This window comes from Haliotis rufescens, unplaced genomic scaffold (genome assembly GCF_023055435.1).
Source record: "Haliotis rufescens isolate VD_foot unplaced genomic scaffold, xgHalRufe1.0.p SCAF_5, whole genome shotgun sequence".
NCBI lineage: Eukaryota > Metazoa > Mollusca > Gastropoda > Lepetellida > Haliotidae > Haliotis > Haliotis rufescens.
This window is the reverse complement of record NW_025964223.1, coordinates 12,041,892-12,058,737: the sequence shown is the minus strand read 5'-3', so window position 1 is coordinate 12,058,737 and position 16,846 is coordinate 12,041,892. Positions and strand designations below refer to the sequence as shown.

Genomic DNA, 16,846 nt, shown 5'->3' with positions numbered 1-16,846 from the left:
AAGACATAATTTGGATAGTTTAATGACTTAATAAAAATATTACAGCCAATTTTGTCAAATTATGCATTTTTCCTTCAATTTATGCAATTTTGACCCCCTGAAAATTCCTGCAAGCTTACTACCCAATGGGAATTGTGTACAGATACCTCCTTTATGCAATAGAAAAGGTTTAAGGTATACAGGAAAATGTGGGAACGAAAATCTAAACTAAGCCTCTTTTCCGCTGGTGGCCAACAGACTATCAACGAGTGTTGATATATTTGATATCAAAAGACATGAGGGTGAGATTTTATTTATCATCCAACATCATTCTTTTCATCACTTTTTCAGTTTGTAGACAGTAATTAGCAGTGTCTTAAATGTAAAAAATACTGCTTACAGCTTCAGTAGCAGAGCCCTTAGTGATCTCATTTGATTGTGACGTCATGGTAACCAATGACGTCACAATGGTCTGCAAAGCATTGTGATGCAAATTCATTGCAGCGATATCTACAGTGTAGATATCGCTTGATCTCACCCAAGCGATATCTCCTGTGGGAGCCAGTTTTGGACGATAATAGGTCTTTAGCAAACCATGTTTGCCGTAAAAACCAACTATGCTTGTCATAAGAGGCGACTAACGGGATCGGGTGGTCAGGCTCGCTGACTTGGTTGATGCATGTCATCGTATCCCAATTGAGTGGATCGATGCTCATCACATCAATCACTGGATTGTCTGGTCCAGACTCGATTATTTACAGACCGCCGTCATTTTGCTGGGTGCTGCGTAAAACCACAAACAAACTTATATAATTACTACAGTTAACTAATGATCACATCAACACAAAAGTTGCAATTAAGGTCACATTGATCACAAAAAGCTAATGGGGCGTTCGGGTAGCCTAGTGGTTAAAGCGTTCGCTCGTCATGCCGAAGACCCGGGTTCGATTCCCGACATGGGTACAATGTGTGAAGCACATTACTGGTGTCCCCCGCCGTGATATTGCTGGAATATTGTTAAAAGCGTCGTAAAACCATACTCACTCACTCACACTCAGTATGCTAATAAAAGAGTGGGAAATGCATTTTATGGAACAACATACTATTTTATTCATCACAAACACATGCAAAGGCAAGTTAATTGTCCACATGTCCACAGTAAAATATAATTTGAAAGCTTTACAGAGGCCTGGAATGTTGTAACCTTGATCAAACAGCTTCTGAGCAAGATTCATATGACGCTCTTTGAAATCTTGGTACAAAGAGCATGCTCGATTGTTCCTCAAAAGTTGTGAAATGAAGACACCGAGGGCTGGAGCTGCAGGAACATTGCTCAACATATAGGAAAAGTTACGCCTCCTTTAAAGAATAGTACTCTTTCAAAATATCTTTAGACTTTCAAACTTGTAAAGTATGCATAAAATATTATGGATGTTCAGATAATACCTTTCTTGCAGGAATTCCACTCAGTATGCTTCTCATTTAGGAACTATTCATCAGCAAATAAATCGTCACCTTGGACAATTTCTTGTACTTTGCTTTAGGGATGGTTGAGTGCAGGTGGATAATTACATGCCCCACGAATTTCAGTTGACATTCAAATCAGCAAGGGTGATTTTGGACTGCACTGAAATCAGGCTTCAAATTGCATGGAACTTAGTGGTAAATTCCATGTTCTAACCCCACTAAAAACGCAACTGCACTCTAAAAGGTATGACTAGTGTTACGCCATATGGTGCCGTAAGATTTGTGTCCCTTTATGTCGAACAATATTCCAGCAGCTCCAGTCTTTGGTACAATCGAGGTACAATCGAGGTACAATTGAGCAAGCTCTTTCTACGAAGACGACAACTGGCTTGCTTTTGCATGTTTCTGCCATAGGTGGGGTAGGATACGCTTACCTTCACACTAACACCTCGTATCACTAAAGCATTCCGACAATAAAATGTATCTCAAGAATATCTCGATATGGCTTCGAGTCACCTAAATATTACACTACACTACAAAGTATTATTACAGCATATCTCGTTTTATTTAAATGTATTTTTCAGGTTATGTACTCTTTCTCTTTATTACTGAGGTTATGTTTTTAACATAATTTACAAGGTCAATACATTATATCTCTTTATCAAATACTAGTATTGTGAATGTACACCTCATTGGATATCAGAGCAACATTTCATTGTAGGTGTGTGTGTGTGTTTAGGGGAGGACAGTGAATAATGGCTTGAGGTGTATGCCTATTAACATATGTTAATATGTTAATTCTGAAATGAACTCATACAATAATGTTCAGAAAAAACAATGACAGCAGCGGTCTTTGTTACATGTAGTCTATGGGAGGTGATGGTGGGCGGCTGTTGCTACGTGAGCTTGCAGAAGTTCTGAAAGACTTGGTTACAGGGCCAAGGATGGAGAGTATCACAGGGAGGAGGAACACAGCATGCAGCATGCCGAACAGGATCACTGTTAACATGATCTTGAAGAAGGAGTTGAAGATGTAGGACTTTGAAAACACAAGCACAAGAATGCCGAGAAAGGATGACATTCCACCGTTTAATATGGGACCAGCTGCATGGACAATGGCAGATTCGGTTTTCTCTCCCCTGTTTCTTCCTTCTCCAATCATATAGGCAGAGCACACGTGCACACTGAAGTCCACCGAGAAGCCGACAGACATGATGAGATGGATCATTGTCACTGAGCTGAGACTCAGTCCCCAGATATAAAGGAACCCGAATATGCCAACGAGGATAGAAACGACGTTCAGGACGACAAGGAAAACCAGAAGAGGATGAGGAAGAAAGATGCAGGTGACCACAGTCATGACGACCAGTGCCAGACCAACAGTTTGTAGTGTACTGGGTAGGATGGCAGCATACTGCTCAAAGAAGATATAGGCTGGGTGGAAGGTGTAGACAGAGAGAGGTGAGTTGTCTGCCAGAGCTCGCATTCGAACCATAACATCAGATTGAGCATTGGATTCTTTAATATTTGTTGATAAAAGATAACATCGGGAAGCTTTGATATCAGTATCAGTTGCGTCAAATACAACATCGTTATCAAATAATGTGGTTGTTGTAAAAAATGTTTTCAATCCCGATACAAAAGCTGTAGTGCTGCTGTTATCATAAGCAGTTGCTGATTTATATGAATTGAACCAGCAAATGAGCGAATTCTCATCTACTCCAGAGTCTGTATTTGCACTAGTGATCAGAGTCTTGATATTATCTACAGTATTCTTGTCTGTGTAATTTGTGGTTGGGCCAAATACAAACGGGACAGGGAAAGCACTTGAGAAGTATGCATCATATATCTCACTATAGGAATGATAGTATGAATCTGTGGAGACCAGGTTCTTCAGAATCAAACCTTGTTTGAAGTTCAATGTTCCCCATATTGACACTCCAAGGTAGGCCAAGAATAGCACAATCACAATTACCTTCCCCCACACACTCAGCAACATTCGTGGCAAGTACTTTCGTGGCAGTGTCTCAAAGAATCGTTCATCCTGACCTCTTTTTGTTGGTGGTGAACCACCACAGCATAACACTCTACAGGTGGAGGCGCCATCTTTCCTGAGTTTGGCTCCGGATTTGGTTTTGAGGCAGGTCATGCAGTGTCTGTTACTGTCAACCCGACGGCCATGGATGGCAAGGCAGGGGGAGAAGAGGAGGCACTGGTACAGGTAGCAGAAGATGACGGCCACTCCTGTGAATGAGAAAAAAAATATATATGACATGACCATCATGTTAGAGACACAAGTGGACTACATGCACTGTAGGGGAGAAGATAATCTTGGCTTTGAGTGAGACAGCTAACCTGCTATACAGTTGAACCCACTAACCTGTATAGAGACAGAAATTCCTCACACTGAGAAACACAGAAGACACGCCAGTTAAGAAGGCCAGAAGATCAGTGAGGGACGTGATGGTGATACCGATACCCGCTGAGGCAAAGGTCATTCCCATCCTACTGGCGACGGACTTGTCTCGGTGTGGGTAGGTCTCCGCCCAACTGGACATCAACAGGAACATGTCGTCCACACCGATACCTTCAACAATAAGAGGATGTGAATAATGATTTGTTTCACAGCATGGGAGATCCAAACTGCGACTATATCACTGGTGTGGCATGGATACTTAAATAAAATATATCTGACCATTAACCAATTGTCTGTATTCTATAACTCTATTATCAAACTATTTCAACGTACCTATGATCAGAAATGGTGTTACACCAACGATATTGACAAACTTGACACCACAAAGGCTAACAAGTCCAAATGAAGACAATATGCCAAATCCAGCAGCAAGAACGCCAGCCCATGATGCCCACGTCCTCGATGACACCGCATCACCTCCGGCGACGACAGTGGCATACGTGATCATCAACGTGAAGGTTATAGAGAAGAACACGATGTCTCCGTTTGTGTTTTTGTTCAACTCTGTGTCTAGTGAATGGGAGGCAGCATAGTTTATCCTTGTAGATGTTGTGTTTAAACTTGCTGCTCTCTTCAGGAACGCTTCTTCCCACGCTCTTGCTTTTGCCTTGTTAACCGTTGAGTCCATTCGTAAATTAAACGTGACACTCAGGTACTTTGCTGATACCACTGTTCCACCTGTATAATTAACCTGTCCAAGAAATGCTGATATGTCTATGTTATTCCAGTTTGGGTAGGTGATTCCACCAGACAGATAAGCATTATATACAGCATCTGTTGTGAGAAATTCTCCTGAAGCAAAACAACTCCCATTTTGTCGAGCACAGACATCATCATACTTGATCATCACTCCCTCATATGTAACACTGATATCTTTTATTGTGCTTATATGGTTCCGTATTTCTTGCATGGATGCATTGGACAGGATGTTCCCATCAGTCGTGCTGCTTATCAACAATCGGCCATACATGTCAAGAGCCGTAAGTGCATGTCCTCGGTAGTTGCTTCCCGTGGCGTCTGGGAACGTGGCCTGGTACTGAACTCTGTCTTGTGATGCTCTGCTGTTAATGGGCGTGTACAGGGTCTCTGTGTCAGTCTCGTTGGACAATGTTATCATACCGCAGCTGAGAAAAAGGGTTACTAAAATTGAGGTAACTATCAGCACAACTGGGTAGGTGCCAATGAAAACACCGATCTTTTCAAATATTCTCTGGAAGAAGGTGGACACAACCTCAAAACATCTATTGAAGGAGCACATCTTGGTAGCTGCGCATAGCTGACTTCTGGAAAATAAATGGATAATGGATAATGACTGAAACAAGCATAGAAGCATGGGGGGAAGGGGGTTGTGGGTGGGGAGTGGGGGGGTGGTGGTGCTTGTGTTAGTCCGGATTTTCCCCGTAATGCCGTGTGCCAGGCAGGTAACAACAAGGACCATGACGCTGTCGACGATAAGCCAAAACATTACCAGTCAGAGCTCCCTGCAAAATTCTGTAGTATCATCCATGTAGGGAACATGAAACATTTGACCCATTCAGCTAATTCCAAAGAGGACGGTCAGGCAGATATTGTGGGGTTAATAAATAGCCTAAAGGATGACATCACACACTGATGACATGTTGCACTTGCAACACTTATTTGGCAAGCCATATTGATACATGGCATAAACATATATAATTTCACACTACTTCATCTACAGCCACTAACAATCTGTTATCAATTCTACCAATTTAAAAAAAATAATTCTATACTGGAATAATAGCTGATGAATATCTTAAAGGTTCATTTGATATTATGTAGTCCTATTTAATCAAATACCAAACTTAGGTGTTGCATCAGACTCATGGGTCACGGGGATAAGTAGACCTATATACAAAAAAAAGGAATATTTCAAATCCAAACCCTTATAGTCGTATTACCATTCTTAGCATTTTTGGGAAGACTCTTCTCAAGTGGATTAAACTCAAGACTTACAAACTTTGGTAACAGTAACAATATAAAAATGTCGGCTCAGTCTTGCGTCCGGAAGGGTTTCTCAACTATTGAGAACATTTTTTATATGGATTTGCTCATGCAAATTATAAAAGTTGCTAAAACATGATATTTTATTCACTCATCAAAATAAAAGCCCGAGAATTCTTTCCATAATCATCAAACACAATTCTTCTGTTCCAAATAGGGTTTAGATGTAAACTTGGACAAAACAGAAAATTGTAGTATTCAGAAATGGTCGTATACTCAAAAGTAATGACAAATGGAAGTTGGGAGATATACATATAAGAACATATATATATTATAACTACCTTGGATTGCTGTTTTTAAGTTCACTTGTGTATAATGGCAATGAATCATTAGTCTCTATAAAGCAGTTGCAATGTAAATTGAAATATTTCAATATCTGAACTGTTTAAGATATTTGACACAAAAATATTCATCAGAAATAGAAGGTCACTCGAAAGCAGAATGTACAGAATGGTTTCATGTTAAATTCTGTAAATTTGTAACTTAAATTGGAACTCATGCAACTAATGTAGCAGTACTTGGTGAGTGTGGCAGATATGTTTTTTTTTGTTTAATGTTTAAGTACTGGATAAAATTGTTGATAATGTCCACAAATAGCTATCCCAAGAAATGTCTTAAATGAAATTAATCAACTCTGGATTTCGCAGGAGGTTAAGGATGAGTGAAAGGGGTCCAAATGGACTAGACCCGTGAAGATTCCGGGGTAGAATAGGTCTTCAGCAATCCATGCTTGCCGTAAAAGGTGACTATGCTTGTCGTAAAAGGCGACTAACGGGATCGGGTGGTCAGGCTCGCTGACTTGGTTGATGCATGTCATCGATCCCAATTGCGTGGATCGATGCTCATGATAACAATCACTGGATTGTCTGGTCCAGACTTGATTATTTACAGACCGCCGTCATATAGCTGGAATATTGCTGAGTGCGGCGTTAAACAACAAACCAACCAACCAACCAAATGGACTACCAAGCAGTCATCATGTTTTTGGCTTCAGAGAAAAGTACCCCCCCCCCCCCCCCCCCCCCAAAAAAAAAAAAAGTTGTTCACCTGAAACACCTTGAACTTAGTAACCTTGATCGAATAAGTTTTGAGCAAGGGCCGTGTGAAACCTTTTTAAATGTTCAAAAAAAGAGCATGCCCGATTGCACCTTAACAATTTTGTAATGTAGACATAAAAAGCCGACGCTCCTCGAATATTGCATCGAGCCGTGAAGATCCAAGGTAGAAAAGGTCTTCAGCAACCTATTCATGCCGTAAAAAGCGGCTATGCGAGATAAATATCTTATATTTTTTATCTCTTTACAGTCCTCTGTAACATTATCTTCACATACATATACATCACATATTTCATGTTTGGACTACCTCACGGCCCTTCCACATTGTATTTCGACGGCCGAGTAGGTCCCATAAAAAAAACACACACACACGCACACACGCACACACGCACACACACACGCACGTACGCACGCACGCACGCACGCACGCACGCACGCACGCACGCACGCACACACACGGACAACCGGCTTCATAATTTTACTCTCATATACATCAGTCATTTCCAGTCTACCGTCACTCAGTTAAATACATCACCTGCACACCTACACATATATAATAGATACAAAACACAAATGCCTCCATGTACGTAAACAACAATTTATACTTACATACCAATATAATAAAAAAATTGACAACAATTATATATCACATCAGCAGATCATAGAAAAACATTCTTCTCTTTTTACTGGAGAATGCTCGATTCTTCGAAGATTTCTCACGAGCGTAAACAATCCTTGTTTGAAAGTTGTTTGATTCAGTTTACAACATTCAAGGCCTCAGTGGAGCTTTCAAAAGTTTATGGAAGACATGTGAAGGACATTTCGAAATTTGACATATGTTATTTTCAGGCTGCCAGGGTGAGACTACAATGTAACTGACAGGGTAAACTTGAAATTCCCAAAAGCACTGTTATTTTTCCACTAACAAAGTTATTTTGATAACACTGGTGCAATGTACTAGGCTGCGGCAGGCAAACTCTTACCGTATTTAACCCATGCAAAATTAATTTACAAACAATTATAATGACAATGTTGAGTGTAAGTTACTAAACATCTCACTTAAAAATAGTCCATTCTAATCACTATATTTCGTAAGGTTTACTTTCATTCATTGTTGTAGCCAAATAATACAGAACTGAGTGTCCGATAAAGCGAAATGTGCGTTTTAAGTTTATTTTATTTAAACTTTATGTTATACTATAAAAGCAGAAATGGATTCAACATTGTTTATTAACTGCAGTGAAAACTGTAGGGAGAATTGACGTTTCAAGTTTTACATTTGTTATGAAATAATTTAATTTTCCGGTAGACACCTGCACAAAAAGTATATAATAAATAGGATATTTCAAATGTCTCGTGGAATATCATGTTTCTCTTATCCCGTGACACGGGAACAGGAGATATTTTTTATATTTATTACAAGCGTCATCCCTCATTTGTTCCATCCCGAAAGTCAACCATTCGCGCACCGTCACTCTTCAAGTACACACGGGTTTTGCTGTATCTGATCGCTTCACCCTTCAACAATGTCGAGGTGTGCGGGGTTCTTGTGGGCTACCCTGCTAGTAACAAATTAACTTGCTTCCAAATTGATACTAGCACTTAAGACTACCTGCTTTTCAGCGGGAACCTTTGCTGGGTTACCTGTGTCTCTCTGGGAACCTGGTCTTTCCCGACTTTTCAGCCACGGAATCGTAAAATAGCTTACGTTGGGCAACCAATTGCCACCTATTAGCCTGGCGGCGCGAGTCGTCTTGTCAGCGACAGCTGACATTTGGGCTGGCGGCGGTAGTCGTTACAATATGGTTTTACTCAGTGGACCAGGCAGTGGTAGTTGCTTTGCCCCCCTACCTGTGGCAAGGGTAGCTGACTTAGGCCAGCAGCGTGGTAGTTGCCAAGCAATTGTAGCGTTTAAATATGCTACTGCAGGGGCCGGGCAGCAGAAGCTGCTAATCACCGTTGGCCACGCTAGTTGCCATGGCAACGGCAGATTTTCCCTATACCTAACCAGCAGCTTTGTAGCCCACGAGTACCTGCACACCTTCGTGAAAATATCTCCTAATCGCCGTTGGTCACGCTGGTTGCCATAGCAATGGTAGCTTATTCGTATACCCAACTAGCAGCTTAGTTGCTCCCTAGTACCTGCACACCCTCGGCCGTTAAATCCCATCTCATCTTGTGTTTTTAATACAGGCATGGGCATCCACAGTTTGGTGGCCCTTGCCTCTCCTTTGGTATATCATGCGATAAACAAAATCAGTCGATTCGTTAAGAAAGAAGAACATATCTTATATAATCTTCAATATGGATTAGCCAGACGGTTTGCTCGTGGTTGTTTAATCCATATATCTAATGTTATTCACTTCTTAACATATTCATCTAATGTTTGAATGTCCTATGATATGTAATAACGTATCTTTATTCTGCTTGTGTTATATTTACTATTTTTCGACATATTTCTGAACTCCTTTGGCTGTTCTGATCTGGTCTTAATCCCCACCTTCGGTACATCTTCGGTCTTAATCCCCACCTTCTCAGAAGTAGGCATTCCAACAGAATAATCCTTCATCATGCGTAAAACATTCTTATTCATTCCGTAGTACAGTGAATTATCTTTGAGGTTTGGTTTGTTTGTTGTTGTTTTACGCCGCACTCAGCAATATTCCAGCTATATGACGGCGGTCTGTAAATTATCGAGTCTGGGCCAGACAATCCAGTGATTAATATCATAAGCATCGATCCACGCAATTGGGATCGATGACATGCATCAACCAAGTCAGCGAGCCTGACCACCCGATCTTGTTAGTCGCCTTTTACGACAAGCATAGTTGCCTTTTACGGCAAACATGGGTTGCTGAAGAACTATTCTACCCCGGATCTTCACGGGTCTATCTTTGAGGTAATCACTCACATCGCATACGTCTGTTTTTTCTAGGTCTTTATGGTATCATCGGTTAGAATTTCCATTAACAAAGAATCTGTCAGTACCATTTTAATAAAAGTCAGACATTAAATGGATGCTCATTCCAACTATACCGTTTTGTTAGATGATATTTTGCTCTCTCTTTTTCATACATGTATTGCTGCTAAGACGTTATCGAATATCTTACTTCTGAATAGGCTGGACTGGCCGTTAGTTTCCTTAGCTTCTCTTCATGGAGAGGTCTAACTAATTTAACATCAACACACTTTCCTGAGATTCCCAATTGTTTTGCGAGTTACGAAGTTATTCATTAAGCTATAAAGATTCTTCTCAAAATGTCTCGTAGCCTTCTTTCTTATTCGGGGCACGGGTGGCCCCGTTGTCTAAGGCGCCGCGATTTGCTGTGCAGAGTTGCGTCCCTTGGGCACGCCAGAAACCTATGATTGTGGGTTCGAATCCCGGTTCGCCCCGATACTGTTTCTAGGTTTGTCAGCACCATACCCATGCTCGTGGGTTTCATCGAAATGGTAAACGTCTGAGACCTGCATCACTTCAGTATACTGTTACAAGCGGTGTTAAACCCAACTCACTCACTCTTTCTTATTCAATCTGATGTCAAGTTCCATCCAAGGGCTCTAATAAGACTGAAGTAATCTACGCCATTTCTTTAGTGTCATTCTTAATAATAGATATAACATGTCGGGGGTCGTGAAATAAATATAGTTTACAGAAACCTAAACCAACTATCCATGTATTCATAAAGTTTCATTTATGTTTCACTCTTCCAATTGCAGAGAGGGGCTGCAGCTATGGAATCCTCAGGAAATTACAGGATCATCAGTTGTATCACCATATCTCACAACTACATATCCATACCACCTACGCCACGTGTTCTGTGTTTCATGTATAACGTTCATCTCCATTATGATTCTCAGTTTTTTCACATTTGTTAAAATTGCCTCCATATAGTAAAGTTAATGTTTGGTACTGGTCTTTGATTTTGGTAATTCTTAAACAAAGGCATCTCTTTCCGCTCTGTGGGCATATCAACACTGACAACAGTCTGGCCAGCACCTCTACATCTCTTTATGTGATTCTAGAAGATCTTCTCTGCAATATCCATGAAACATGAGACGTTCTTACTGGGTGGTTTTTTTTATAATCTACTGGGAATAAGTTAGATCTCAATTCCCATGTCAAACAATCATCTATGTTATTCTTGACATTAATTATGGTTGTTCTTTCTTATAATATAGGTTCAAATCTAAAGATCAACAAGAAACAGCGTTATCACTATCCCCCCGGCATGGGGCACATTAGAATTTTGTTTGTTCATATAGTAGTGAATATAAACTATAAAAAAAAGTCTTGTAAAGCCTTAAGACTGTTTGTTTGCTGTTTAGCGCATCACCCAGGAATATTCCAGCTATGTGACGGCGGTCTGTACATAATTCTACGCAATTGGAACACGATGACATGCATCAACCAAGTCAACGAGCCTAACAACCCTATCCCATTAGACTCCTCTTATGAAAAGCATAGTCGTGTGTTACGGCCAGCATGGGTTGCTGAAGACCTATTTTCTACCCGGATCTTCACGGCTCTATAATGCCTTAAGACAAGGATCGTTTATGTCATCTGAAAAAAATGATTATACACTCAAAAGGCCCCTTCTCTTGAAAAAAAAAATGTATTGCACCACCTCTCGAACTAGTCTTGAGTATCTGTTAGATAACTTCTGTACTTGTTCCCATTGCAGACACTATGCACTGTGTAAAATGAAATGGATCAAGGGCAAAACTGTGTATGCCCAAAATATCACATCATGTAGCAAGGGAAGAAACTCAGTCTTGACAACTGTAGTGTGCAAGTATGTATAAATATGCAAACTTGCATTCATTAACTTCAGTAATTTTTGAGAAAACTGTCCCCATTGCACACACTATGCACTATGTAAAATAACATAGATCAAGGGCCATAACTCTGTAAAAGAATAATTTACAGCACTAATTCTCAGTCTTGACAAGTATCTCTAATTTTCACTAATGTTCGAACTCATTTAACATCATGACCAGTAAAATCAGTGTCTAATATTTCATTTCTCTAACTTTTATAGTTTTTGAGAAAATTTGTCCCCTTTGAGAAGCAGACGGACGGACGGAATCTTCATGGCAATGGATAAAAAAGCAAGAGCATTAACTACAGCACCACCAACTATCATTGCAATATAGATTATACAATATACAATTCAAATAGGTTATATTCAAGTACAAGACATGTATACATATTTACAACATTCTTCAGTTGCAATAAAACTGTTTCAACTGAAGAATGTTGTAAATATGTATACATGTCTTGTACTTGAATATGACCTATTTGAATTGTATATCCTTCGAATAAATGTATTGAACATGACTTGTTTTGTATGTTATCCTTTGTGACTGAGCTTAGCTTAGTGAGTGAATTGTTGCATAAAGCAGCATGAGCAATTATGCTTCTTTTCGGGGAGAAGTAATGCCATCCTTGTTTCACCAGTATCAGTTCAAAAAGGTTTTACTTAACCACAAGGATTGTTTGATTGATGTCAAATCATGTAAACACATGATTTATTCATTAAAACACAAAAATCAAACATTAAGATAATCAGTATCTCACAATAATGTAAATGGAGCGATTATTCAGTGTCTGTATCATCATCATCAACATCTGTTTTAAGAGTTCTGATCACCCGTTCAGCATAAGAAGCTTTGGTTTCATTCTGTGTCACATAATCAGTGATTCCTTTACTTTGTAGAAAGGCTTTCACTTTCCTATTATCAAATTCTTGACCTTTGTCAGATCGTATAATTCGTGGTAGAGTAGCCGGGGAAGATATATTCTTCATGGCCTTAATGACAGCGTCTGGCATTTTATTTTTAAGGGGCTCGACCCACAGAAACCGTGTAAATACATTTATAGCTATGAATAAGTATTTCACACCGTCATTGTCCGAGGCTATATTAGTAACATCAGCCACGTCAATGTCCCATCGAGCATTGAGGCCTGAAGCCACCACTCTGTTCCGCTTGAAATTGTATCTTAAAGGTCGCTGAAGCAAAAAGGCATCTTGGGACGCCAACCACTTCTTTATGTGATGTAAACTCATATCAAATTTCCCCTCCTTTTTGACAATGTGATACAGCTTATTGGGCCCAGAAAAGGAAGCTGGGTGTTTTGGATTAAAATAAATACCCGTATATATAAACTTTCCAACCATCAGTCGGCATGGTTACAGTGAAATGAAGCCTTAACGATGTAAATAGAGCTTATATATTTATCCACTACATAGCCATTCATAACTATAGAGAAGGAGCTTGGTTACATTCAATGACAAAACATGCTTGTATATGTGTATGTTATCTCGTGGATACAGAGGACTGCCTTCCTCAAAGGTTTGTTTACACAACTATTTGCTCCAGTGGACAAGGCTGCTATGTGACCAAGTTCATCACAGCATTTTGTTTACACAGCTGACAGACGATTGGCTGTATTACCCGATTTCACGCTCTCGATCGGTTTGAATGTACTATATGAGCTATTTTTAGAGTGACGTCACTCCTTCATCAACCAATCAGATTGACGTACCTTAATGTACCTGGCGTTGAACTGTCATTGTTGCTTCATCACATATCAGTTGGTTAAAGTCGAGTTTGTGTACTGACCTTTGGAAACCGTTTTGCCAAATCATGCATAACCAACCCATTGACATTCGTTGAATGATAAACTGCGTTCACTAACATCTTACCATCTGCATTAGTATCCATTAACACATCATGAGGATGAGGATTTTTCTCTAAAATTACTGTTTGAACTTTCTTAAAACAACACATTGATATATGACGGCGGTCTGTAAATTATCGAGTATTCGCCAGACAATCCAGTGATTGACATATGGAGAATATAATGATTTAAGTGTCGTACAATTCAGAGGAGGTTATTCTGATCAAAAGGCACATTACAAACGTCTAACAATACCTGTACATCTTGTTACCTTAATGCTGTAGAAAATGACAGTTTATGTATATGTGGAAACATTCAGTTAAGAAACAAATATGGTGCAAAGAAGTTTACACGGTATCCAAATATCAGTTTGTTCTGCATTGTCTTGTCAACATCAAATGTTACATTATTACAAAATATTGCATTGTACGTAATCATGGATTGTTAGTTCAAAGAAACACGCATGCCTTGTTAATATGTTGAACTATGCACCTGTGGCCCTTGAGAGTGTCATGAATAAACAATGCGAGTGTGGGGAATGCGAGTGCGAGTAGTGAGGCTGGTTCAGTCACTGGGTCGATGCAGGGGCATAAAGCAGGATAGTAGGGACTGGTCACTGGGTCTAAACAGGAGCACTCGCAATCAGACTAACGTGTAACGTCCCTTCCCAAGGAACCTACACCACTCACGTCACATATACAACTAAACAGAACATTACTTACCAGTGAACACGTTTCTCTGGCGACACGGAACGCGATCACTCGCTTAGCGACGCCATGTTGAATGAAGTCTCGCTTTCGCGATAACTTATATATACTTTCAAAAAAAGTAGATATAAAAAATAACAGATGATTACAGAAATACAAAGATGCATGGTTATAGATGGATAAGAAAAAAACAAGGAATAGGTGTAACATAACAATCATCAGAACAGGTTCGCGGTGTATTCTCACAACCAAGAAAGACGAGAAGGATGTGTTTTAAATTATTTTATCTATAACGGGTCATACCCCTACGGTTAGTCAAACACTAGTTATGCGGCTTGGCATGGCCTCAATCAAGCTCACAATGACCATTTTGAGGGAGTCTTACAGTGCCTGGACAAGTTCGGTTAAACTAGCGGGTGGCCTTTGACGTTTTAATCTGCCAACAAACCCGTACACAAGATGCTTGGCTACTGTGCACGTATTAGAGGGGTATAAAACAGGAATGTCGGCAATATTCTTTCCTCTTCCAAATTGATGTAACTGAGTATGATCGACCAATGTGATCTGAGATATTAAATATATGCCATGGTGATGGTCATCTATCTATCTATCTATCTATCTATCTATCTATCTACATGTATCTATCGATATATCTATATCTTTATATCTATATATATTTTTCTCTCTCTCTCCCTATATATATATGTGTGTGTGTGTGTGTGTGTGTGTGTGTGCGTGCGTGCGTGCGTGCGTGCGTGCGTGCGTGTGTGTGTTATGGTGATAATAGTTTACGCATAAAGAAACACACAACATATCTTACAAATACACGTTACAGGCGTGGCCTTATACGGAGATACCAAATAATTACCAAGTCTCGGTGGGCATTATTTACTGTGTTCATTATATCGGAATACATGTGCACGAGGCAGTCATGCATTGACCCATCGACGTTATATTTTAACACCACGGGAGATTCTCTGGACTTGGCACGAGCGCGATGTCAAAATCTACAATAATTTTACTTCCCTGGTGCATACGCCCGAGGGAGTGCATTATTTATGATGTTGATTCTATGGCAAGTCTGTTTGTCATTGAGTCAATCAATCGCTATTGTACGTGAGGCCCGTGTGCAAGATGATAACATATACAATTTTAAGACAAGTTAACAAGATAACTTTGATCCAGAGGATCAACACGGCGCCAAAGTTTTTTGTAGCATCCCTACCTTTAGATGTCATTAAGAGCACACGTGTAACCTAGAAGATAGAACAACTTGTACTTTGCATGTAGAATCAGGAATAAGAAGCTTGTTTACAACAAATATCATCATTATATTAAAAGTACCCCCTTAAATATAGGTCAGTGACAGTGTGTCTTACTACAATATTAAAGTAATGCATAGCACGGGATGTTAAACTAACCAACGTGACGGGTGAGGTATCTGAAGTTGTTAATGAACATGTGGCGAATAGGTGTTTGTAATCATTGATCAATTGGCCAATTAATCAAAGGTGATAATAAAGATGTTTTAAATTGATAGTGAAGTAATAAATAGATTGCTGTAGAATGATGTTGACTGTCAGTCTATGCACGGATTGAGTCGTTAGTTTGGTTCTGCGTCCATGGGATGGGTCGCAGCGAGGAAATATTCGATCAAACACTCTGACTTTTCACTTTTAATTGAAGCTTAAGGTATCGATCAATGTCAATATAAATAACGGTCAAATATCCCATTCGCTTCCACTGATTTACACACCTAAGCTAGAAATAAAAGAGACCAGTGAGACCACCTCAACTGATTCTGGTTTAGGTCTCTACATAAAGAGACCGCCTCCGTGGTCTAGTGGTAGAGCGTCCGCCCGCAGGGGAGGGCCCGGGGATCGATCCCCGGCCGCGTCATACCTAAAGACGTTAAAAGATGGGGCTCGGCATTAAGGACTGGTCGGGTCGGAGTCGGTATACTGTGGTATGGTACGCAAGTGGGTTAGTGGGTTAGTGGGTTATCCACACGGTTGTTTAAGAAGACGGATGGCTTCATCTTCTCAACAGAAAACGTTCCCTTAATATCGAGCAATGTTTCCGCAGTTCCAGCCTGTTGCGTTTACATTTCACGACGTTTAATTATAAGGTACACTGGAGTATGGTATTTCTACGGAGACTGCAAAGGGCGCATTCTTTCAGATATAGCATAAAGTGTTAGTTTCAAATTTCTCTTACCTTTAACCGTACAAGGATGCTAGTTTCAAGTTTTTCTTACAAAGCCAACAAGTCAGTTTTCTTCTTGCCCACTCAACATTTCAGGATGTTATCAATTTGGGCGTGAATCCAGAACACGTGACACTAGACGTTTGCATATTGCGTGTACAACGTGTCACGTGACAAATTGTAAACATATATCTATATATATATTCAGACTAATAGAAAGCTGTATATATATTCCTCACGTGCATCCATGAAG

The 16,846-nt window shown here is 39.9% G+C and overlaps 1 protein-coding gene across 2 annotated transcripts; it reads right to left on the bottom strand.

Moving 5' to 3' along the window:
• Nucleotides 1-681: 681 nt before the first annotated feature.
• LOC124121739 (patched domain-containing protein 3-like) lies at nt 682-16,700 on the bottom strand. 2 transcript variants are annotated; one of them, XM_048383917.1, is made up of 4 exons: nt 16,606-16,700; nt 4,196-5,205; nt 3,827-4,033; nt 682-3,690 (listed from the first exon to the last, which is right to left on the bottom strand). In XM_048383917.1, the coding sequence occupies exons 2-4, from the start codon at nt 5,178-5,180 to the stop codon at nt 2,303-2,305; spliced, it is 2,580 nt and encodes an 859-aa protein (XP_048239874.1). In that variant the 5' UTR covers nt 5,181-5,205; nt 16,606-16,700; the 3' UTR covers nt 682-2,302. The 2 variants fall into 2 exon arrangements, with proteins under 2 accessions (XP_048239874.1, XP_046340750.2); XM_046484794.2 differs by lacking the exon at nt 16,606-16,700 and adding an exon at nt 14,404-14,470.
• Between the last annotated feature and the right edge of the window lie 146 nt (nt 16,701-16,846).

Excerpts from the sequence above, each read along its gene's own strand:
- LOC124121739 (XM_048383917.1), bottom strand. The coding sequence starts at position 5,180 with ATGTGCTCCTTCAATAGATGTTTTGAGGTTGTGTCCACCTTCTTCCAG. Across the intron at positions 4,034-4,195 it reads AACACCATTTCTGATCATAG|GTATCGGTGTGGACGACATG; the intron begins GTACGTTGAAAT and ends TTATTGTTGAAG. Across the intron at positions 3,691-3,826 it reads GAATTTCTGTCTCTATACAG|GAGTGGCCGTCATCTTCTGC; the intron begins GTTAGTGGGTTC and ends TCTCATTCACAG.